The following is a 25,231-nucleotide window of genomic DNA, read 5'->3' on the forward strand; positions in this document are numbered from 1 at the left end:
GTGCCTGAACTTAACCCTTCCAAGTTCTGTGAAATGCACATGTGTTTATATATTTGGGGATCAACATTTTTTCATGAAAGTTCAGCTCTATGTTTTTACTTGACAATATTGTGTCTGAAAAAAAATCTAGGTATCTAAAAATAATTCATAAACACCATTAATTTCTTATTTTACTGTGGTTCATTTAATGTTATTAGCCATCTCCTCGTTAAGAAAAAAAGTGGCCATCTTAAATATTAGGTTTTATGAACAGTAAAGTGAAAGAAGGAAATATAAAACAAAAAGAAAAACCCACTAACCTGCTTCTCTCTTCAGACCACGTGTATCATAAAAGATTTGTCTACTCTGATGTCTGCAACAAGCTGCTAGTAAATTTCTGAATAATACAGTGAAATTGACAGTTTGTCATTACCAGACGTAAAAGGATGGCCAACGGCTTTGACATTTTAAGTTAGATGAATATATTTCACTAGTACATTTTCCTTCTTTCAGATAGCAGCAAATTATTATAGCTTTAATTTTCTAAATCAAAATAGAACAGGAAAATACAACCTCTGGAATGCTTTCATACATGCAATAAATAGCATCACTCTGCACTCTTCACAAAGAAGCTCTAATTTTCTTCTCAATTATATTCTGACTTAGTGTAAAACTTCAGTGAATTATTAGAATTCAGGACAAAGGTCACTGGGCTCTCCCTTCAACGCAGTCAACTTGCCTGAGAAGAATCTATGCTTATTAACTATTTTTAAGTGACCCTTGCATTACAATTGCCACTGATAACGTTTGTCTTCATTCAGCAGCAGACACCCACTATACTTTTTAAAAATCCTACTCCCTTTTTTAGAGGCATTCTTTGCATTATTGTTTGTGATACTTTAGCCTGCTCTGATTGTGTGGTTGGGTTTTCTTGTTTGATTTTTGCCACATAATTCAACTTTAAAAAGTAATAAAAGCAGCATATCCACTGAAACCAGAAGTAGTTTCCTGTGTTTTTTTCCTCTCCTTCTCCATTGCAACAAGCCTGCTTAGGAGTAAAAACACTTTATGAACTTATAAACTACAGCTTATTACATTTCCCTCCTTAAACCTCCACTATCAATCAAATCAAAATTTAAACAGATTCATAGGACAAATTAGAGTAACTTCCACTATTTATTTAAAGCCTCAAAATTATAACTCTAATGAGAGGAAAAATTTGGAGGTCTTCTAAATTGGTTAATTAACTCTTTGAATTAAAATTTCTCTTCTGCCCAGTTTTTTTTCTGTTCTCAGGAGAATTTAAACTGTTAGTTGCTCCCCAACCCTGGTGTTTTCTGGCTCCCCAGGCAGTTTCTATATTTAATTCTCTCTGCCTTGACTGCTTCTCTTCCTCCCTTTCCGCAGCCTTCCTTTCAACCTTTGTGCAATCCTGCCTCCAGAATTTTCAAGCTTTTGGTTTTAATCAACAAGATCTGTTGAAATCTTACTGTGTGCACAGCAATGCATGGCCAGGACTGCCCAGCAGGCGTATGACAAGGATACAGGAAGCTCACAAGTTTAGGGGGATGACAGTTCTTACAATCGAAGAGAAGAAGAATTTGCTATGAAAATTGATATAATTTCACTCCATGCCCTGATTCCTCTTCTACCCTTTAAAACACATTCTGTTTAAGTACAAGTTCCTTCCATTGGTCATTACATTTCACACCTAAATTGCCAAGGCAACCTCATTTTCTCTGGACAATAGGAAGAGGTATTTATTAACACCTCTTGAGTACCCATAATGTTGTACATTTACACAAAGTCTAGATTCCAGAATCCTTCCCTTCAGGAGTTCTGTTAACATTGTCCCAAGTCCCAACATTGGTGAGGCAGGGGAATCTATCCTTTGAGTCAATAACAAGAAAAGGAAGGAGAATTTGGTTCAATAATTCCAGAGACTAGATCAATTATATAACAAAAATATCTGACAAAGTGTTTAACACTTAGGTTTCCTTCCCCATTCCTGCACCAAATTATAGATATTCCCACTCACCATGTTTCAGATAACTTCCCATTTCTAAAACAAAATAAAAAAATGCAATCAAATCCAAACACTCAAACTCAAATACCACAGGCAATTAGCAAAAACAACTGCTTTTATGCCAATGTTCTATGCAAGTGAAGGCAGAAAGAAATTCAGTGCTAGCATAAATAACTTTATTGACTTGTTTTATATGTTTTGTACAATAAATTACATAGGAATACACATAAAGCTATGATTTTCAGGGAAGAAGAGTAAAGAGAAAAACATGCACAGCCAGGCTCTCCTGGGTTAGCATCAGCATGAGCACTTCAGGTAACCACACTGCAATCAGTGTGGTCCTTGAAACATCCCACTGAGGGAAGTGTGTGACCCATCTTACAACTGAGAAAAATAAGGCAGCTCAGGTTTTGAACAGCAGCTTCAAATACCAGGCAGATAGATCCCTTCTCGGAAGAACTAAAATTCCATCTATAACAATTAGCCCCATATCAAAAGCACAGCAAAGACCCCTAAGGTAACTTTGTATCTCAGAGAGTTTCTACATAACTGGAAACCAGTGTTGCTGGGAATGCTGCATGCCTGGAACATTCTTCCAGAAAGGAAAGGGGCTTTTCCAAATTGCTAATATTTTTAAAGTTAACCACGGCTCATAGGCATTCAGTTGCTTGCTTCTAATTCCTAAAGAGGAACCCTCCTCCTGAGACCCTGTTTCAGCTTCTGAACACAAGCTTTGGGTCTCTGTCTTGAAACTGAGATTTTGCAGGGCACAAGAGTTAGAAGGAGAGAGAAGTTTCACAGTATTCTATAAATACTCTCAAATTAAATCTTACTTTACACAAACTGCCATAATGATGGCATTGTGAACAAAGAACTTTTGGGTAAACAAGTTGAGGAAAGTTAGTGGGCCACTTCAGTGCCTCCAGAATTTGTTTTTATTATTGTTGTTGTTTTTAATAAACAAGATGACAGACAACCTCAGCAACGCCAATAAAACCCTCCGCAGACGAGCCCACTGGAACTGAGTCAGCCTCTATTTTAACTCAGATCTCAAAATGTGCTTTCAGCATTTTTCATATTATAACAAAAAAGTGAAAATTAGTCTGAGGTGTAGTCAGTGAGACTAATCTAAACATAAAGCATGAAGGGTATTTATTAGAAACACAGATAACAAATAATAAAAGAATGATTAAAATCTGATTTTGTCTGATGTTTGACTCCACCGTAACTGTGAATCTACAGATATTTTCATTTACATCAATTATTTCAGGTTAATTCACCTATAATACAGCTGCTGAGATGCTAGGGTTGTTGACTTTTTTTTTTTTACCAGAATTAAAAATAAGGCATATAACATTTTGTTAAAGTAATCATTATTTTAAAATGTGATGGGCTTGTGCACCTCAAAAATATATTTTATCTAAAAAGATATTTTACCCAACTAGCTGTAATTAGTTAAATTACAATTATTAAATTGAAAAGAAAACTGATAGTCGAACTGTTCCCCTGCCACTTATTTTTGGAGCTTGAATCCTAATTAGTTTAACTTTACTTGTTTTTAAAGGAAGAAAAAAGTATTTTGCTAATGGCCTCAAAATGGAAAAATAAATGAGTGAGGATTTTTGTTTTGCTTTCTTCTTATTATTTTTATAACACCTGACAGAGACTTGGAAAGAGTTTTGAGCATGTTGCTTTTGTTTCTGTTGTAGATTTTTTAGTGTTTTACTCTAATAAGCTTGAGCATATATCCCTCAAATTTGAGAGAGGTAGAAAGTAAATAAATTCTCATCTTGAGAAGTAATTAGGTTTAAGGTCCAGGCTAAATTTTGTGACAACATATAAACTTACTTGATATTTGCTAACTCAGTTCGACACAGGGTTTTTGAAAACTATTCTTAACAAAGAAGATCACATTTATACTAGACCTTTACTTTTAACATCTCAATCAAAAGCTAGTGTCAAATGTTATTGGTAGGATTATAAACAGATACAAGTTTTCTAGAGGGCAAATGAACAGCCCAATAAACCCAGAAATTCTACTTTTATAAATTCTTCCTAAAGACAAGGGAATATATATGAAGATTTTTGATGTGAGGCTAGTTAGTGTTACACTGTAAGACTGTTGAAAATACGAATATAGGGGACTGGGGATTTAGCTCAGCGGCATAAGCGCCTGCCTTGCAAGCAGGCAGTCGTGGGTTCGATCCCCATAAAAAGGAAAAAGACAAAAAGAAAAAAAAAAAAAAAAAAAAGAAAAAGAAAAAAAAGAAAGAAAATGCAAATATAATGTAAATGTCCAAGATTAATAGGTCTGGTTAAATGAATTCTAAATTATAAAGCAGTACATATACATATGTTCAATGTTATCATTAAAAATTATTATAAAATACATGTAGTGGAATAATGGGAAAATGTTCAAAGTATATTAAGGTTTAATATTAAAATGGAAACAACTAATCATAAAAAGTTTATCTATGAATACATGTATATATACACTCAGGAAGAAAGAAAGGAGGAAGAAAATATACAACAAGCTATTCATAGTAGCAGATGAAATTATAAGGCCTTTGTAATTTTTTAATCTCTGGTCTTTATGTAAATTTCAAATTTTCTGTTATAAACATGTATCACTTACATAATCAGAAAAGAATTCTTCATTTGGGAACGACATAGAGATATTTCCAATTAGGGCTATGTTTTTCTAACATACAGGGATTGGGGGAAACAGAAATAGCTCCTGACACCCTATATTGGTTTGAAATATCCTTTATATATTTAAAATGAAGCCACTTCTATCATACGAAGTCAGGCAGCTACAGCACCCTGCAATGCAACTCACAGGCAACTCAGAGCAAAGCCACTAGCTGGTCTTCTTAGAAGTGCTCTGAGCCTGCAGAATAGGGAGAGAGAAGCTACTGACTGCTATAAGCTTAATCAAAGATGGGCCCAAAAAACAGGAGCACCCCACCCACCCAAATGTTACTACCATCTTCACTTTGTTCCTAAACTTAAAATTTTATAATAAGAAGCTGAACATTTCCTACAAAAATTAGGGTGAATGCAATCAAAATTTCAGTCATTTATAGAAAAGAAAATATTTGTTAGTCATAATTTTTCTTCTCTTCCACCTAGAGTTTTAAAATGCATATACCAAGAATACAGGAATATTAAGTGTCTTATGTATGATGCAACTATGAAGCACATTTCTCAGGAAAAGTCTGCAGGTTTGGGGGCTGGATGGATAGGCTGTCAGAGAAGAGTTGGAAGACCAGCTAGAACGTGGGCTTCAAAGGAGACACTTGGCATTGATTTGAGAAGCAAACACCATTGAAATTACAAACCAGAGGCTTCCAGGTGAACTTTGGAATACAACCTATCCCTAAATGTGGGATTACCTTCTGGAAAGCTGTTATAGTCCAGCCCTGTTCTTGATAAGTAAGCTCATTTCTGACCAAATATCTCACACCTTCTAGTCCTAGAAGACTGACTAAATCTCCAGAAATAAAAGCATCACTATTCACCAGTGATATAGTTTCTGGGCCTTGTCTAGATGTCTTTTTTCCTGCACTTGAATGATCACCATTTGATCATAATTTTTTGTAAGAAGAGAAGTAACCAGGTTGAAAACAAGTGTATAAGAGATAAGATGATTACATGAGGTGCAAGTCTGTTATATGGGGTTTCTCTGTAGCTCTTGATGAAGCCCAACATTGAAAGGAAAAGATGAATACAAAGCACCTAGGTCCTTACTCAGCTGTGTCACTACTCAGAAACTTGCATGCCGTATACTTAGTAATCCTCAGCCTCAGTTTCCTTTGCTGTCAAAAGAGGTGGCCAGAGTCAATTATAACTACTCAAACCCTTGCTGGCTCTCAAATGTCACCATGTGACTGGCTTGATGGACATAGCCAACCAGATTTCTCTGCACAAGGTGAACCCAAATGTCACATGACATAAACACTGGGAGACAGAGACAATGTGCAAGAAAGGGAACTGTGCTCAACACTGCGGAAAGAGGATGGCTTAATTACTTCTGTTGCATTATGAATATTTAACTGCTAACTACACTAAAGGAACATCACAAAAGAACTTGCGAACATAGTACTTTAAAACACATACTGTACATCAGGTGGAAGGAATCTGGTCCCCAGAGACCTGTGCTTCTTACAAAGTCCAGGAAGTTGATCAGGGAAGAGCAGCTTTCAACTTCTTTACCATTACTTATGCTCAGTGGCACAAATCACATGCACGCCCAAGCCTCTGTTTGCACAGTGAGAGTGAAAAACACTCATCAGTGTGAATGGTAGTTACTATTCACTTACATCTGTGCATTGATATAATATGGTATGCCAACATATGATTTAGACATCCAACAGATAAGTAGGTGTTAGTCAGAGATTTAAAGAAGAAGGTGTATCCAAATTTCACATTTTGTAAATGAGTAAGTTCTGTAGCATCTAAAGAAGAACATTTTAGGTCATCCTTTACCTCCTTATATAAGAACAATGCTGCATAATAAAAAGCATATTATATTCAATTAAAGGAGATCTTATATCTTTGTAATTTGGCAGGTATTAGTTAAGATATTGCAGTAGCATGTGGAGGGAGAAAAGCTCATATGCCTAAAATATTTTCTCAAGGTTTTATTAACAAACATGTTAAATCAGGTCCATGTCATGAGATGACTGACTTGTATATCCCTGGGATTACAAGGTTTTCTTGTGCATCATTTTTCTGTACACATACAGTGCTAGTGAGCAGGAAGAAGAGCCATACTCAAAGTGTCGCCCAGTCCTACTTAGCTAGGGGTTGGTGAATGAACGAATGTTCATAGGTGCCCTAAATTCATTGCCAGTAAATTTGGAGAAGGAGCAAAGATGACATTGGAACACACAAACTTGGACCAGATAAATGATAAACTTCAGGAAGGACAATGCCATGAAACATCACCAGCTACTCCCAATCAAGGCTGTGTCCCCACAAGCAGTACTCACTGGCATGGCATGTTTAACTTCACATCTCCCTGCAGCCAGAGAAAAGAAACAATAAGAAAGCTAATCTAAGAAAGCTGAATTTCTGTGCCTGTGAAATAGTCTGCCACGGAGAGTGACAAGAGTTTCCCTTTCAAACAAGACATACACTGTCTTATTCTTTGAAGATCCCAGGTTACACTTTGCCCCAAGCAGATGATCAAAATGGATTCCTTTTCTTCCTTTCAAGACAGAAATCCTGACAGCTCCTGAGGTGCCACTTGCTACCACCCATCTTAGTGCATTCATTTCCATGCAGGGCACCTAAAAATAGGTCACGCCAAACCTTTTGCACAGCCGTACAAAGCCACTAAGTGGGAACTCCGCCTCGGCACTCTCTTGTGGGTATTTTCAGCCTGTGTGCTCTTTGTCTTCTTTATCACATTAACCAGTGTCACATATTATGTAAAACACGGGATAAGTGTGTGTGGGTGTGTCACACACAGCAACCACTGAGATACTATATTTCAGCTTGGTCATTTTGTTTTAGAAATGATCAAGCAAAAACATGACCAATAATTTCTTTTTCCCAAGCTAGTTTAAATAAAATGTTAATAATTACATAATTAATTAATAATAATTAATGGTAACTACTCTATTACAAATATGGGGGATCCAATATTTCAAGAACATAATCATGAATGAACTTCTACTATATACCAAAGTGTGAACAAATCCTACAAACATAAAGGCATAAAATGAAAGCAGACACACAGACAGAAAGTACATACCCTATGGTTTCATTTCGACAAAGCCTTGAAATAGCTAATCTGCAATCTATGTGGCTGTGAAGCAGGAAGAGAGCTTGCTTCTGATGGTGGGTAGTCCAAGTGAGGCACCATAATTTGGAGAAGTTAGTTATGGTCTGTTTTCTTCTTGGTGCTGGTTACATGGATGTGCTTAGCTAGGGAAAATTCATTTATCTGAACTGTTTTGATAGATGCACGTTTTAGTATCTATATTATAGTTCAATAATAAGTTTAAAATGCTTAGTGAAGAAAGAAAAAGGAGTTTTTCTACAGCACAAAGTTTTCAAGATTGCTTTCTTTCTGTTAATTAAAAAAAGTCCAAACGTTCCACTTATCTTCTTAAAGAGGCCATTAAACCACGTAGACAAAGAGCAGTTGAGCATGAATCAAGGAACCAGTGTGCTTGACCTTGGGCAAAGCCATTTAGCTTTCTAGGCCCATTTTCTATTCAATAGAAAGGTGCAGTACAATTAGGTGTTATCTCTGTGTGTTTTGTGAATAAATAATACGATGGAATCTTCCAAATCAAAAATCTTAGTATTTTTACCCTGGGTTCAAAATCCATTATTGATGAATGTCATTGGCTTGGGTTGACAGTGTGGCCCCTTTCTATGAGAACATGAGCCATGGTTAAGGGTAATACAGATCGTGCACTTAGGACCCCTCTTTGAGGTCTCAAGCAAGCTACCTACATTATCTGATCCTCAAACATGTAGTCTATGATATGGCCACTACTTTACATAGTTGGCGTTAAGGTTCAGTGAGATGTACATGGATCCAGTGCTTGTTATAGAATAAGGACTCAGTGGTACTACCTGTTATTCATACACAAAAACTTAATGGATAATTTAAAATCAAGTAATTTTGCAGTAGATACATGGGTTTGCTCTTTGCATGGTTTCCTTGTTCATAACAGAAATAAAAACAAAAAAGATCTGTAAGTTGCACAGAGTAGACTTTCTCTTTAAAGTTTTGTGTGAAGTTGACTTGCTATGGGTGACAGAATCATCGCAAGTGGTAGGGAGGCCAAGCGCCTGTTGGTTTCTCTGCTTATCTGAACAAAGCCAAAAAGCAGCCTCATACCAGAGCTGACCTGCCTCTACCTCTAAACAGACTAGAAGCAGTGAACACAGGGGACATTTTGTTTCCAACAGGCTGCCCACAAAGTTATTCGAGCCAATTTTTTTGCAAAACTTTCTCTATGCAGAAGCAGGACACTCATAGGATGCACAGGAACTGCAAGATTCCACGAGTTTGCAAATGTGAGAGAAGAGACAAAGGACCTAGTCTTGTTAAATGATGATGTCTGAAATGCTCAGGGAAGAGGAAATGGGAAACAAAGCCACAGGAACAAAACAACTCAATAGAAAATCAATTTTGCCCCCAGTGGCCTATCAACTAAACTTCTTAGCATTTGCACTTCTCAAAAATTCGTGATCAGTCATGTAATCACTTTTTAAATTGATACAGTGACAGGAAGGATCCCTTATATTCTGTCCTCCATATTTAAGTGGTTTTGCAAAGTAATTTCTCTGTGTAATGGGATGCTGACAAGCAAAGAAGTTGAAAGTGGCATGTAGGGCTACTGAGCGCTGGAAATGAGTCCAGTCAAAACCAAGATGAATTAAGCTTCACTTAATTCATGGTAATATATTTACATCTAAAATATAGGTTGTGATTTCAAAGTCCTAAGAAGAAAAACAGAATGTAAGATACTCCCCAAATTTATATACTACATATTGATAAAATATCTTGGATATATTGTGTTCAATAAGACATTAAAACTAAATTTATCTTTTTAAAATGTAGTTACTAGAAAATTGTAAGTTGTACACGTGATGCATATGACACCCCCATCCAACAGTGCAAAACCTTTAAAGTTTTGCTCTTAGCCTTCAAGTGACTCTATAGATACAAATAAAATTAATGAACATTGGATCAGGAAATTTGGGACAAAAATGGGCCACAGACAAAGGGGTACAACTTCAAGGGGTGCACTGGCTTCTGACTCTGGACAGTAATCTTTAGAGTATTACTGTGCTCAGTTGGCATGGTCCATGGTACATAATCTACTTTCTTCACAAAATCATTAGAAATCCCTTCTAGAACATCCCTGAGCCAATTCCATAAGTCGTCTCACCACCTTCCACACCATTTCAAAACATATACATAATAATGACATGCAAATATATAAAGTAAGCTCCTGCCAGCCTTTCAGTATTGAGAGGGTGGAAAATACAGCTGATCCTACTACAAAACTCTAATAGGATGCTGAAGATGGTTGGAGCATCACCAAGTATGTAAAGCTGGAGACACATACCGGGGTGAAATCGTCTCAAGAAGACTGTTTTCCTTCTGGAGACTAGAGGCATTTTTCAGAGGAAAACATTCACTTTAATTACAAAATGCACCGCCTCTCTCTTCCAAGGGAGAAAAGCCTGTTGTTGCATCTATAATGTAGCCTTAGTTTTGATGCCAAAAATGATTCAGTAAACACAGTTATGTTATGGTGTACTATTTCTTATTCAGTACTCAAATTAATCTCCAGGCAGTACTGGCATTAATTCAATTTGACGCCCGTACTTAGGATTTCACATAGGTGCCTTCATCCAATTCTTCTTCTCAACTAATAAAATCTTAATTCATGGTAATATATTTATTTCTAGTTCAGTTCATGTTAAGGAGTGCAGTACTTTACAGAAAACTAATTAATATCAATCATATATTATAACACTTTTAATGGTTCAGAGGAAAATCCTACACTAGGGGAAAGATTAGATGAACCAAGGGGTCTTAGCCCATCCTATTTACTCTATTTTTAGGATTTGAGAAAACGATACCAAGCATCATATCAGATATAAATTTAATTGAAAGTGCACATCATAGTAAGCCTGGGAATTAAGAACCTTGGTACTGATCCCTAGTAAGACATCGATTTGATGTGACCCAAGAATGTAATTTATACCCTCAGACTCTGTTTTCCACCTATTTTGTATAATAACCATATAATTTGCAAGTCAGTGCAGATACTCAAAGTCAGATGCTAGCACTATTAAAATAATGAACAATTTCACTAATAGCGAGCCTTCTGTAATTGTTAGTAAAAAGTATGTTTTTATGCAGTGTTTGAGTAATACTGATAGCATCCAATTTTCTGTGACTGTACATATAGTCAGCAGGACAACTGAAGTGTGAGTCCTTGACTACAACATGAATGGTACCCCTGACATCTTGCCATAGAGTGATCCTCACACCTTCATAAGAAGCTGCAATAAAAAGACCTAATTCTCTCCCATGTGCAAGGAACTGGAACAGAGGGTTACGCAGCTCTGAAAAATCTTAAACAAACAAAGAATCAACACCAAACAGCTGCAATAGATCACTGAAATGCGTATCATAACATCTAAACTTTTCAAATCACATTTTATTCACTCTACAACAAACTGTTTACATTGATACACTACCACCACTGGCTTAAAAAAAAAACACACAAGCATAGTTCATACTAATTCTGGTGCTTCTTTAATAATATGCATATAAAGCTTCGAAATCATATATATATATATATATATATATATATATATATATATTTAAATTCTCATTGCTTGAAATAAAACAGACCACCGAACACCAACAGCATAACAGCTCCTAGGTACAGAGATGATGTCTGCGGATACTCACTTTCAAAACCAAGTCCATAGATGATAACCCCAAGTTGTATGTCATTCATTTTACTGCAGTGCAAATACTTGTATCACAAGTGAAGGGAGCACTAGCTGCCTGGGCTCCCACACGCCACTTTTTAATTCACAAGGGCAGGATGACGTGGGAGGGCACCTCAGTGTGACTGCTCAATGAACTCCACAATAGGGCACAAATCTGAAACCCAATCTTAGCCAGATATGGATGGAAGAGCAAATATGTACAGTATCATGTGCTTCCCAACAGCTCTGAGTCTCGAGGGAGCTCTCTGACATCAGCAGTGAGACAGGTGGCTCCCTTTCCAACTGTGGAAAATAAACCCCCGTGCAGAGGCACTAGGTAAATATAGCTGTACTGTAATTTTTCCTTGGTGCACTCTCCCTCCCTGTGATTTTTGTCCCGTGATGATACTTTAGCCAATGAACCTACTCAAAAAGTACTTCCATGCCAAAATCTGACTAAACACTTGCGAGCAGGTTCGTACTGGTATTAAAGGGACAGAGAGAAGGCTCTATTTTGGTGTCCTGGTTGGTAGAATTGAGATTTTTCCCTCCTCTCCATTTATTCAGACTGTGTTGTCAAGTGTCTGCCCAGAGCTCTGCAGGACTGTGTTACCATTTGTCCCTGATTATTAATACAGTCCAACACAATGATAGGCAAGAGTCAGACTATCTTAAAATCACATGCATAGGGTTGGTCCACACCAATCACATCCAGTTTGAGTCTGCGAGTTAAAATCAGCTGAGATGTACTAAGCCCTTTGTGGTCACAACTATTTGCTTTTGAATTTAAGAATTACTAGCAGAAGGGCACCCTGTAATGTGTGTATAAAATTACTTAATTCAGCTTCTATTTCCCTTTCTAAACATAGATACTTTTACACTCTGACAGCCGCTGGCTCTTAAAGCATTCTCCTTTTTGTTGTATCTCCTTAGAAACACAAATCTTGTTCCCTGGCAGCACCAGCACTAAGTGCTGCACCACATGCCCAAACTCGTTCCCCTCGCAGCTTTAATTCACAGTAAGTGGCATGAAAGGAGGTCAGTCCTTCTCAGAAAACACTCCGAGTTCTCTGCGACTTCAGGATCTATTTCAGAAAGCTACGCTCCCCAGTATGTAAGGAGTGGATTCCCACTGTGAAACGTGGGCCACAATCGCTGACAACTTTCGAGATGATCCAGGAAAGGGGAAATGCAGAGAGATTATCCCGCTTCCAACTCCTGATCATAATTCTCTGTGAATTCAGGAAACTGTGAGACAAGGAAGTCACTGCAACTGCCACTCATTCTTCTACCCAAGTAACCTTTTCATTTGCAAACTCCTTATGGCAAGCATACGAGTTATGGGTTTGCTTTCCCAAGGTGTTCACTGAGTGCTTAACTCAATGCCATCTTAATCCTGAAAGTTTCCATGGTAACCTGAAACTGTACTGAAAAAGTAGAAGGAATGGGAAATGAAGCTTTTTCCTGTTTCCCCTACCCTTTGACTTTCAAAGAATGAGGGGTGCTCTGATTCTGTAAGATCTTTGAGGTAGAGTAACAGTCATAGTTATAAAGCAATCATGCCAACTTCTGGGGAATATGTACCATGTGCCAAGTACTATGCTGAGCAGTTATGTGGATTAAATGACTTAATCCGCACACTAAGCGTAGAGGTAAGACTATTATTATACTTATTCTAGGGATAAGCTCCCACAAGTTTAGAGTGGTTAAGCAATTTTTAAAGACAAAAAACTGGTATGCAGGAGACCAGACACTCAAAATCAAGTCCTCTCTGAGTCTACAAAAAGACCACGCTATGCAGAAAAATACTAACAGCCTTCTAACTTAGGCATCCAGGAATTTCTCCAAAAATCAGAAGGGAACTCCAGCTTCATGTTCAGAAGGAAAGCTAAATCACCAGGCACATCAAGGTAAAGCTACCAGGGAAATTAGGAAAAGGCAGGTCTCACACAAGGACACATCCTACACATCCTACTCTGATTAAAAGAAGCCATTACTGTAAGTGTCTATGAATTTGATCTGACAGGTCATTTAAGAGAACGTACCTTGGCAGATCAACTTCTGAAGACAACTTGGGGGTATATGATTCAGATCATCCCAGAATGCCCCCTAAGGAAACAAAAATCCTTATTTTGATGCCACCCTTCTGCTTCAATGGGAGGAACACTCCTGGATCTGGCAATACAAGATAAGGAGCAGAGTAAAATGAATGTAGAACACATGGCACACTATGTTATGACAATTTCATCCATACTACAAATGTGCCCATGTGCAAGTCTATGCCACAAATATACACAGGTATAAGACATTCATTAAATTTAGAACAGATCTAAACAAAGAAACTTCAGTTTTGCCTCTCTGTTTCAATAACAGGATCAATTTTCAATATCGATTTCATAATTTCCATTTGTAAATGTAGTCAAATATGAAGATGACACATGGTTTCAGACTATTCTAAAAGAATCACTTTAGCCATCTTTAAACAGAGGTGCTAAAAGGTATCGTTTTCTAATCACTGATTTAGGAAACGCTAAAAGAAATTCATTTACGATATTTACACACATACAAATAGGCTTTGGGAACTTGACAGCCCTGAATTTTATAACAATTATAACTAAGCCCCAGAGTACCTAGGTGGCCATCTGGTGGACTGCTGGGTCATTCAGTGGGACAGTGTTTAAAGTAAATGTCCCAGCTCACAAGACAAGAATGGGCTGGCCCCTGTGATTCCGTCCCTCAGATAGCTTTGTTCTGGACCTACAACAAAAACAACCAGGGATATCTTATGGCCATTGGGGAATTAGGCCCAACTACACATAAAACAAAACCATATAACTTGGTCAGAATGAGAGTTGCATGCTTTTCATTCTGTAATATCCCACTGTCTTTTCAAAAAAAGTACTTAGCCAAACTCACAGTCCTCATCCTTTTCTATACATGCACATTATGCTGCTAGAAACAAATGCTTCAAAGTGGAATCAGAACTCAGATGGTTGCAGAATTCATGGGCTATGCTGGCTGCATTTTCAGCAAGATGGGTGAGAATGAAGTTCAGTCCAGTCCATGCTCCTTCAATAGCCTGGGTTGAGCTAATTCGCTTCTCTGGGTCTTAATTTCTCCATGTAGAAAATGGGCACAATGCTTACTTCACAGAATGACCATAGGAATCCAACAGGGTTACTGGTAGGGATATAAATAAGGAGACTTTCAGGTCACCCCTCCTGCAGTGAGTGCCACACAAACTCCCATTATTTTTGGTGTTCAAGTTTTTCAGCTCCAGCTGGGACTCCATACTCACAGGCTTCCCTCTCCCTCTTTACTCAAGGAATTTTAAACTAAAATGTGTGCAACAAGACTCCTGTACCTTTTGTCCCATATGGTGGACATGATATTTATGCTTGGGAAATAGGCTGCTACGCATACCCTGTGCACAGAGAAGAAAGAAAGAAGGGTGACTTGGCTTGAGAAGAAACTGTGCCTGCACAGTGAGTGCCTAAGTCAGGTTCTTTTCGTCAGTGTTTGGGTGAAAGAACGATGTTGAAAACTTTGTAATGGAAATAAAGATAAAATTTGAAATCACAACAAATCTTAGTCATCGCAATTTGGGCAACATCGGAGGACGGATACATTACAAATGAGTACCGAATGCCAATGTCTGTTTTTGAATACCAAGCATGTCTCTAGGTATTTATTAGCAAATATCATTATAGATTTAATATAAATATTAATAATTAAAAAAAAAACTATGTAACTTTTCCCTCTCAAGGAAACTAAAAGGAACAGGAAATTTGACATTGTTCCTAGGCACTGAAGCTTTCTTTGAATGTCTGTCTCATAAAATTGCTCCATAAATGCTCAGTTAACAGTGAGTAAAATAAATGGGTGACATAGAGAATATTTAATACATTATTTTTCTGAATATTATCAATAACCATCGCCACTTGACAAAAGAGTAGACAGCAGGAAAGAAAACACCATCCTGCTTGGAAATTAACCACAATGAATCTGTCTCTTCAACTCATGTCTACAGTCGTTATTTATAGTCGCAGACAGTAACTTTAGATGCATCAGAGGTGCAAAATGGACTTCCTTCTCTCTTAAGTGAACTCTGTTTGGTACAGATTGAATATCTTTTATCTGAAAGGCTTGGGACTACAAGCCTTTCAGACCTCATGATTTTACATTTTATTTCTGCAGTATTTACACACACATAATGAGCCAGATTAGGGATGGCACTGGAATCTGAACACCAGACACATTTATGCTTCCTGTTGTAACACTTGTTTCAGTGACTACAATAAAAAATTAGCTTTCCAAAGAAAACTATTTGGTACCCTATATCGGTACCCTGCTACTCTGGATTCCCTGATCACTCATTTAGCATAACATAGAGTAAATTCTGTGTGTATGCCAATATGAAAATAAGGGAAAACAAATGAGGTCTGCCAGGACTGTGCCCATCCATTCACGGGCCCACTAATACAAGTTCTGGGATGCAGATCAAAAGGTTGCAAAAGCCATACTTGGCTGGAAAAGAGCATGCAGACATCTCCGGCTCTTGGTGGGCCGGGGGAGGGGGCTCCGTGGGACCCTAGAAAGTGTGAGATAGAGAAGAAGGGTAACAAGAGAGAAAGCACATTCCTTTTGACATGATGCAGTACTAATCTGGGGGCACTTCCTATCTCTTTGGATGGTTCAAGATACTTAATGTACCTGGGCCTCTGTAAAATAGAGATGACACCACTGTCCTCATGGGTATATAAGAGTCAGACACTTAGGCTGGCACCTGGTAGACATTTGGTAAATGTTAGTTCTCCTCAGTACTAAGGGAGCAGGAAAATAAAAGTACCTGTGACAAATGATGAATCATCCGAGGTCCAGTGTTAGCTGCTAGGGGAAATAGAAAGAAATAGGAAAAGTGGTGACAGCTGAGATTTGACTCTTAACCAGGTGGTGGATGCACCTGCCAATGTGATCTTTCTGTGCAAAATGGGTCTTTAACTCACAAAATGCCATGGTCATTAGAAAAACAGCAAAATAAAATACAGATTAGTTTAACATGGAAATAGGTAGTTTTAATCACGCTTATGATGTCAGTCATGAGTCTATTATGATTCTAAGTGCTTTGCATTTAGAATCTTATGAGTGAAAATTATTCTTATCCCTCTTTTTTTAGATGGAGATGCATAGAGCTGAGTAACTGGCTCAAGGTTACGCATCTAATAAGCAAGAAGGTTTGCGATGTGACCGTGGGCAGCCTGGTTACAGAGTGCATGCATCTACATTCCAACTACTAAACTATTTCCCTCTATCATTTGCCCAAGTTTGAGAACATTATCACTTAAAATCATCTCAAGCTACAAAGTTGAATAAGACCTGGCTTCCAGTTTCATGAGACCCACAGTCTAACAGGAAGAATGGAATCTTTCAGACTTGGAAAACAAAGGATCTAAGACATAGCAAGAGAAACACAGAAAAACAGAGAAACACAGGCTGCCTGAAGAAGGTGCAGAAGGGGAAGAAGGTATTATGAGAAAAATCTTTTTCTCTCCATCCCTTGCTAAGAATCATTTTCCTTGCTAGATACATTCAGTAAAAATAATTGGCTTTGTCATCTTTGGGTGACCACATAATGATATTTCCCAATGCTCTTATTTACATGTATATCAAAATACAATCTCTTTCCACAAATCTTTATGATATTGTAAGGTCAGGAACATGGACATAAATAATTTTTATACAAGTTGCCATGTTTTGTGGTTATGACCTGACATCTTAAAATGACAGGCGTGATATGTAGAGAATCACATGGCCAATTCTGATGACTCTCTGATGATCTTCCTGCAGGGCCACCTAAAGTCTGAAAGTATTTGCTGTTAATTATTGAAAAACAGTGAAAATCATGAATTTAACCAAGCAACACACATCAAGCTCTAACTAACAAATTTTCATTTGGACAAAAAAAAAAATTGACAATGGCCATTAAAAACTAAAGACTAAAAGTGAATGTAAATCTCAGCAAAAAAAAAAAAAATACACTAAAATGAGCAGCATCAAAAAGACTGATTTATATTACTATAGCAAGATCTCTTAACAAGAGATGCACCCTAAAGTTTTATGTGTACTGTACAGTGTTATTAACTACATGTATAATGCCATAGAGCGTATCTCCAAAACTTCATCATCTTGCATGACTAAAACTAAAAAATACCTCTTTTCAAAGAAGTACGATCTTGGAGGCTGTTTAGGAAACCATGTGTTCTCAGACTTAACCAATTTCAAATTGAACAGTCAGAATAAATAGTAAGGCTGAACCACAAGGAGGTCAGTAGAATTAATTTTAAAAGACACTTAATATAAGAAAGTAGTTTTTAAGTTGAAAATTTTATCAAAAAGATTAAGACAGAGAGGGAGTGGCAGAGGGGGAGAGAGAGACAGAGACAGAAACAGAGACAGTAACAGAATTCCTAGTGAAAATTCCTGGTGAGAAGAGAGCATTTGTAAAGTCAGGTTCTCAGCTGGGTTTGCCAGGCTAGTCAGGAAGCATCCTGGGGGAGCAGAGCCTCTCCCCAACCTCTGATACTGACTACAGACCTAAGAGAAATGTCCTCTGGGCCACAGGATCCTTATCTGTAAGGTACAGTTCACTGTGCCTGGTTCTTAGGATCTTATACAGATTCCACAGGGCTCATAAACGCAATACTTCTGAAAATTAATCTGATGTGACTCTTTGGCTTTGCTATTACACCCAAGTATCTGGTCAAATACTACTTTAATTGTCACTGAGATGGTATTTTGTACACGTGATTGATTCATATTTATAGTCAGTTGTGGGTGAGCCTCAACCAGTGAATGGAAGGCTTCAGAGCAAAATCTGAAGTCCCTTGTGGAGAAAAGTTTGTGAGCTACAAATTCTGAGTTTCTAGGCTGCTAGCCTGCCTTAGCTCAGAACCATAATAAAGAGTCCTAACTGAATTCCAGCCTGATGACCAGTATCAAAAACAGCATGTTTGCCAGCCCAACAATTGTGTGAGCTATCCATTAAATATCTTAATACCCTCCTCCCTCCCATTCACACCCAAGCATAATAACTGAGAAGGTGGAGTAGAGGCTCTTTATCAATAGTAAATTAAGTAATAAAATGAATAGAAGCTCAGGATTGTAATTTTTAACCTGATTTTTTGAAAAGCACAATAAGAAATCTCAGAGGAGGGCAAATGTGAATAAAATGACTGTTAGGGAAGTTGTTTAGAATATCTACTCTATGAAGACAAGGTCATTGTCTTGTACACAGTTATGTTCTTGGGTCGTAAAATGGTGATGTTCCACTCAGTACAAATGTGTTGAGTGAGGGGATGAATGACAGAATTCTATAGCTCTGTGGAGGAAGTGGAAAATTTTTCTCCTGTGACTCGGTACCAAGAAGAGGGATGCGCAGCAGGAATGTGCTCATCCATCCACGTCCAGCTTCATCCACTTACCCAATGTGCACTGCATGCCTGCCACCTTGCCTGGGCTTGACAGTCTCAGCACTGTGCAGCAGACAAGGGTTCTATCTGCCAAGAGAGCTGGTGGACAGGCAAGGGTAATTACATCAGTAACTATGTGCTGGAGAAAAGGTGTCCTGCCAAAGTGAAGGGAACAGACACCTGACCTCCTAATCCAGGAGTGATTCACTTACTCATTTATGCATTCATTTCTTAAATCAATCTTTATTATGGTCAACTCTGCCAAGGATTATGGAAAAACTGGAAGTGTAATAAATAGCATTAATAATAGCTACCTTTTATTCATATTATATACTAATAGTATTGTTTTCAGTGCTTTATATTTATTTGCTGACTCCCTTCATACACGAAGAAATCCGGTATGTTTTTCATAGACCTTCCTATGTGGCAAGCATACAAGCCTAAATTCATGTTTTTAGTTTTGAAATACTTACTGATCACTTGCTAGCTAAAAAGCGCACTATTAGGTACCAATTTAAGCAACACATAATATCTGTCCTTAAATTTGCTGGAGGAGACAGATCCATAAATAACTACAATTTCACACTGCCTGACTTTCCTATTCTTACAAAGGCTTTGTCATATACGCATAAGTATGCCAACTCCTAAAACTTACCCAGAATTAAAGAACTTAATTCCGAATGCCACCAAATGGAATGAGTTAAGAGTATTTGATTTTATCTTTACATAAGGTAATTAGTCAAAGAAAGTATTGTTAACATATATGGCAGATATCTTCAAAACAAGACCCTTTGTGACTCACCATGTCAGCGTGATCTGATTTCTAGATCACCTGCCTGGGCTGTCAGTTAACATGGTTGGTGCGAATTCCCTGCCTGTCCTGGTAAGCAGCATGAAGCACTGTGTCTCCAGCACTCAGTGTTAACAGTGTGAACACAGCAACAAAAGATGTGGGTGTTAATATCCTGCGGTACTGATGAATTGTGTGTATTTGTCATCAATTAAGAGCAACTATATATTGCAGCAATTTCTAACTGAAGCCTTATAAATAACTGTAGTTTTAATTACCCTGGAAAACTACAATATCCATCAACATTCATGACTCTTGCTGAGTAACATGGAGGGCCCAGAAAGTCTCACCATTACTCAAGAAGGTTACAGCAACTCAAGAGTAGAGATTTGTTCATCACAGAGCTGGTGATGTAGCTTAGGGAGTACTTGCCTATTATGCAGGAGTCCCAGGGTTCCATCTCAAGAATCCCCACCAAAATATACATATGTATTTTTGTGTCTTAAAAGAAAAATCCCACCTGTATTCAACAAGCCCAAATGTGGACTTTCTTGGTTTCTTGTAGATAAAGAAGATTTAAAAAGAGCATACATACACTAATGTGCAAGCACACATCAACCATGTCGGGGGGGGGGGAGTGCCAAAGGGAAGAAGGAACCCCCAGTCAAATGGGAGAGGCCACTCTGAGCTAGAAGAAAATGGACTATCTCATTCCTTTGTAATTTGTACTGAGGGGATTTCTGTTTTTAATGTTTAAAATTTGTATTCTAGCTATCTGCAAAACTGGCATTTGGGTATTATTACTCATACATGAGGCTGGTTGTAACTCAAGATGTTTGTGGAGAAAAATGGCATTTACAGTTACATATAAAGCTACACATGAAAATAATAGAAATAAAAGCCAGATCATATAAAATATGGAAGTAAAAATACTAGCATATACCTGGAATGAACTATATTTTTTAAAAATTAAGTTTTAAGTTTTCTTACAATTTGGAAAAAAATTAAAATGTGTCAGGTTAAATAATGTATTCATGATGTAACAAAAGGAAATGCGACTTCTCTAGTTCCCTAATTCTGTTGTAACCCCAACTCTTTGCCTGTACACAGACATTAGTATCTCTGCTGCTTCTAGATTTTTCTCATAACATTATCAGTATGTAAATTCTATATAATTTACTCATTTTTCTATATTCCACTAGAATATAGAGTTCGTGAGGACAGAAGTTTCATTTTCATATAGATATAGAGATGGAAAGACAGAGACAGACAGAGACACAGACAGACAGAAAGGAGGAGAGAGGAACAGGGAAAGATATTTTATTCATAATTCTGAATTACTGAAAAATTTATAATGAGGCTCCATACAGAAATTACAATAGGCTACAAGAGGCTATGTCAGGGCATGGAAATAATAGGTTAATAATCCATAATCAACATCAAATAAAATGTGCATGCAAATGACAATGGCACAGGAAGAGAATTTCATTCCTAAAGTTCTGACTTCAGCTACTGAATCCAGCCCATGCTCCCTGTGCCACCTACCCAGCCATGTGGCATATCTGAATTATACAGACTCCAACATCAAGTGACCTGGTGGCTTGGCTTTAAATATGCCTCTGCCACTTACAAGGTTATGAGATTTGTGATGTATAACAACTTACTTAACTTTATTGTGTCTCCCTTGAGTCATCTGTAGAATTTGGATTAGGATAATACTAACCTCAAAGGATGGCTGTGAAAAGTAAATGAGTCTCTCTCTCTCTCTCTCTCTCTCTCTCTCTCTCTCTCTCTCTGTCTGTCTGTCTCTGTCTGTCTCTCTCTCTCTGTCTCTCTCTCTCTTTCTTTCTCTCTCTCTCATTTTTATATGTGAACCAGAATATCATCTGGCACATAAGAAAATAAGTATTAACAGTTCACTTGACTTATGCCATTGATTTCTAAAACATGAATAATAATTATGAGGCAGCTGTAAAGATCAATTGAACTTAAAAGGTGATAATGTGATTAAGTGTAAAATGAATCACTCAATTTTTTTGTTTTCAGGGAAATAAGATATAATCATTATCAAGGTTTTAGAAAATACAGAAAAGTGAAAGTAAAAATCGCTATATTCTAACCATCAGAAATCACAATTAGCATTTTCTTGTATAAATTTCTATATTTTCCTACCTAACCACATATATGTGTGTGTTTACAAAAATAGGATCTACAAACCAAGTTGTTGTATGCCATACACTGCTCTGTACCCTGTTTTCCTAGGCTTATTGTGGGTGTTAGATCAGCAAGTGAAGCCCTATGTGGCTCTATTTAACAGCTGCCTAGTACCCATTGTAGGCAAGTGCTTTGATTTATTCAGCCAGTATTCCATTCATGCACAGTGAAGTTGTTTCTAATTTGTGAAAGTGCTTCGTGGACTCTGAAGTTATACACTAATGTTGCTTATTATCACCTTCATTTTAAAAATAAGTATATAATGGAGACATCACTACTAATGCCCTGAAAGGTCTGCTACGTCTTTAGCTCCACAGAAGTCATACTTCGATCTAGTCATCTACATCTCACCATCTAAAAAGCATGACATTTAGCTCTTCCACTTCTGAACACAACGGACCACATGAGCTATTGAATCAGAACTGGGAGAGGGTGTTGAGTGAGGGCAATTGCCCAGAGCTGGTTTCTCGGCACAAAGACCGTGCACTGTTCCCTGGCGCGGCCCTCCTCTCCCTCCTCTGCACGTAGACTGACATCACTCAATGCTTGCTGTCCTTCTCCCTCGAATCTTCACGTGGCCTCAGACTTTTTGACAGTGAACTCCAAATGGCCATTCTGAAGGCTTGGAACAGATAGCAGAGATGAAATATATTTGCAAAGCCCATGTTGAGGATATCAGGAAAAAAAAAAAAAAAGTGAAGTGCCTAAGTGCTTAACAAGTAACTCCCATGGAAAGTGGACATGTCAGAAGTGGCAGAATTTAGAACTATTTTGATTTGTGCCAGTGCCCCGCCGGTACTCTGAGTTCCTTTGGATTATATACTGTATCTCCCTTTCTCTGCAAACCTCCTTTTGCTAACAGAATGCTGCAATGAGTAGGTACTTGAGAAATGTTGCTCTCTGGTGAGTGAGCAGTTAAAGACTGAAACTTCAATCTCACGTATTTTATAGTTTCACTGACTCAAAACTGCAATTAAAAGTGCCAATATTTTCGCTGAAAATAAAACCTGCCCTATTATGTGGCAGGATACCCAAATGCATGAAAACAAGTAAATTAGAATGGCTTCTCTTTTTTAACAATAAATTTTCTCTATTAATTAATGTTGTGACTTAAGAGCAAATGTGCATGGCAGGAAACGGAGGGCCCTGCTGATACCAATTTTACAAAAGAAGGCAGTTTATACATTGAGATGTATTGCGATGTGCTATTCCCTGGCTCTGGTCCCAGCATGAGCTGGATGGATTCAGCTTATAAAATTCTGGCCTTTCACCTCTTCAAGGATACAATTAACTCCTCTGTGAGTTTCATTCACTCAACAAATATTTACTGTATGACCAACACGAACCAGGGACTGCAGTAAGTACTACACTTTGGGAAGATCCCAAAGTGACAAAAATAATTTAAATTCAAAATAGATTATGCACAAACATTTCAGACCTCTTAACGGTAGATCATCATGACAGATATTATTTATAACCACCAAGCGTATGGTCTGTTGTTTTTATCTCCTAATATTAAAGTCGGAATATATCACTCTAGCCAGGTAGGTATTTTATCCCAATATGAAGGTTTCACTGTTCCCTGCGTGTCCCAACCATTTTATACTGGCCATGAGAAAGGCTGAACATACTACTAATAAAGATTTGACCACATCTAATTGTAGGAAAAATATTGCAATCAATGAGTGACAGCTACCATGAATAAAGAGAGGGGCAAGTAGTTTGAGTATCAAGAATTTGCCATACCCTGCTCCTCTGTGCTGCCTGGTCATGTAACATAACTGTAGTCTCCGGGTTCTTGTGACTCATTTTAGGGTCCACCTGTTTTACAAATCACAGCCCAACATAACTAACATTGAGCTGCCCTGCATAATCTAGGCCTTGATTACATACTAAATTTCACCTTTCTCCAATTTTTTCAGTTGAGTATCTTAATTAAGGGGAAACCCATGAAGCTCCTGGAGGGTGTCTCTCTGCATTCTTTTTAGCCTGCACAGCACTGAGCACACTGACCTCAAAAACACTCACCAAATAAATTTTATAGACTGCATTGGGAGAAGAACAGTCTCAGAGCCCTAAAAACCCATCTTCACATGCAAGATGTGCAGTTACCACTTTGAATAAAATCATGCAAATAAATATGTCATGCCTCAGTTTCTCCATCTCTAAACAGAGAAGTGGCTATAGGAAATCTCTAAGGTCTCAAATCAAACTATCATTCAATGATTCTCCACATCTTAGAGGCAATTGTGCTTCAGGGAGGACTTTCACAGTTTGCAATATCTCTTTTCATCTAATAAGATGAGAGATTTTTTTCCCCTTTAAAAAAGAAGTGAATTGTAAATCCCCTTGAGAGGCCAGTTCAGCTCTTACTTACTCTCTGTTCTAACGTCCCAATAAATGAATGGTGATTCTCTCTTCTTGCTTCGGCCCTTTAAAAAAACATCCACCTTCTTACTAATAGAAAATAGGATTTGAGTGATGGCCCTTACACTAATTGGTCAGGAGCCCTAGATAAAATATTGTTATTGACAGAATTTTCTGCCTTTTTTCATGCCCTGATAAAGTAGCTTAGCAGAGCACACAGAGAACAAATGGAGGAGAAAGAAAAAGTGCCTGAAACCTGGATCAGATCGGAAGAGTCTCATCAGCACTGTAAGGTTCTTGCTAATAAAAGACCCTGCTAAGAGGATACAAGGGAAGCCAGCATATTCCAGAAGACAATGGGAACAGGGACATGGGCATCACCAGTGGGGGGTGACAGGCGAAGAAAAGAGCAGATTCAAAAGGTCTGATGTGTTCCGTTTGACCCTTCAGGTCCCCACAGGATCCAATGTAAATGAAATCACTTTAGAGACTATAATTTTTAACTCAGCAAGAAGAGTGGTATACATAAAGAAATCCTATAACAATCTGTCAGAAACGATCTATTGATTTGAAAAGATAAAACATAAAATGTTCAAAGGAGCATCATAAATATAATGGTGTGGGTTAAGATCAAGAGCAGAGCAGAGAAGCTTCCACTCTCGGGACTCGTGTTCTGCATGGCAGGTGATGAACTAACTCAGAGAGCCACCAGTCCTTTTCCTAGAGAGCTGCCCCAGCTGCTGATTTGATCTAAGTCCTTTAAAAAAGACAAAAATGAAACCGAGGTTAATGTCCATATTAGTGCTCGGGGTGGTAGTTTGTTGATACTATGTTCAAGAATTTGATTTGCCATTCACTTCCATTAAACTATTATCCTACAGGAAACAGGACATTGTCAGCAGC

At 37.8% G+C, this 25,231-nt stretch overlaps 1 protein-coding gene across 2 annotated transcripts in view; it reads right to left on the reverse strand.

Moving 5' to 3' along the window:
- Positions 1–25,231, reverse strand: part of Ppargc1a (PPARG coactivator 1 alpha) — a 615,371-nt gene that overhangs the window by 95,714 nt on the left and 494,426 nt on the right. Inside the window, exon 1 of one of the 2 annotated variants that reach the window (XM_063240655.1) lies at positions 11,466–11,488. The exons of the other annotated variant lie outside the window; for it this stretch is intronic. Within the exon in view, the coding sequence (XP_063096725.1) occupies positions 11,466–11,483 (18 nt within the window). The 5' untranslated portion in view covers positions 11,484–11,488. Of the gene's footprint in view, positions 1–11,465; positions 11,489–25,231 lie in introns of those variants that run through there. 2 annotated transcript variants of the gene reach the window in all.

The sequence above is a fragment of the Cavia porcellus genome, unplaced genomic scaffold (assembly GCF_034190915.1).
Source record: "Cavia porcellus strain 051 isolate PalLab524CR breed Dunkin Hartley unplaced genomic scaffold, mCavPor4.1 scaffold_30, whole genome shotgun sequence".
NCBI classification, from domain to species: Eukaryota; Metazoa; Chordata; class Mammalia; order Rodentia; family Caviidae; genus Cavia; species Cavia porcellus.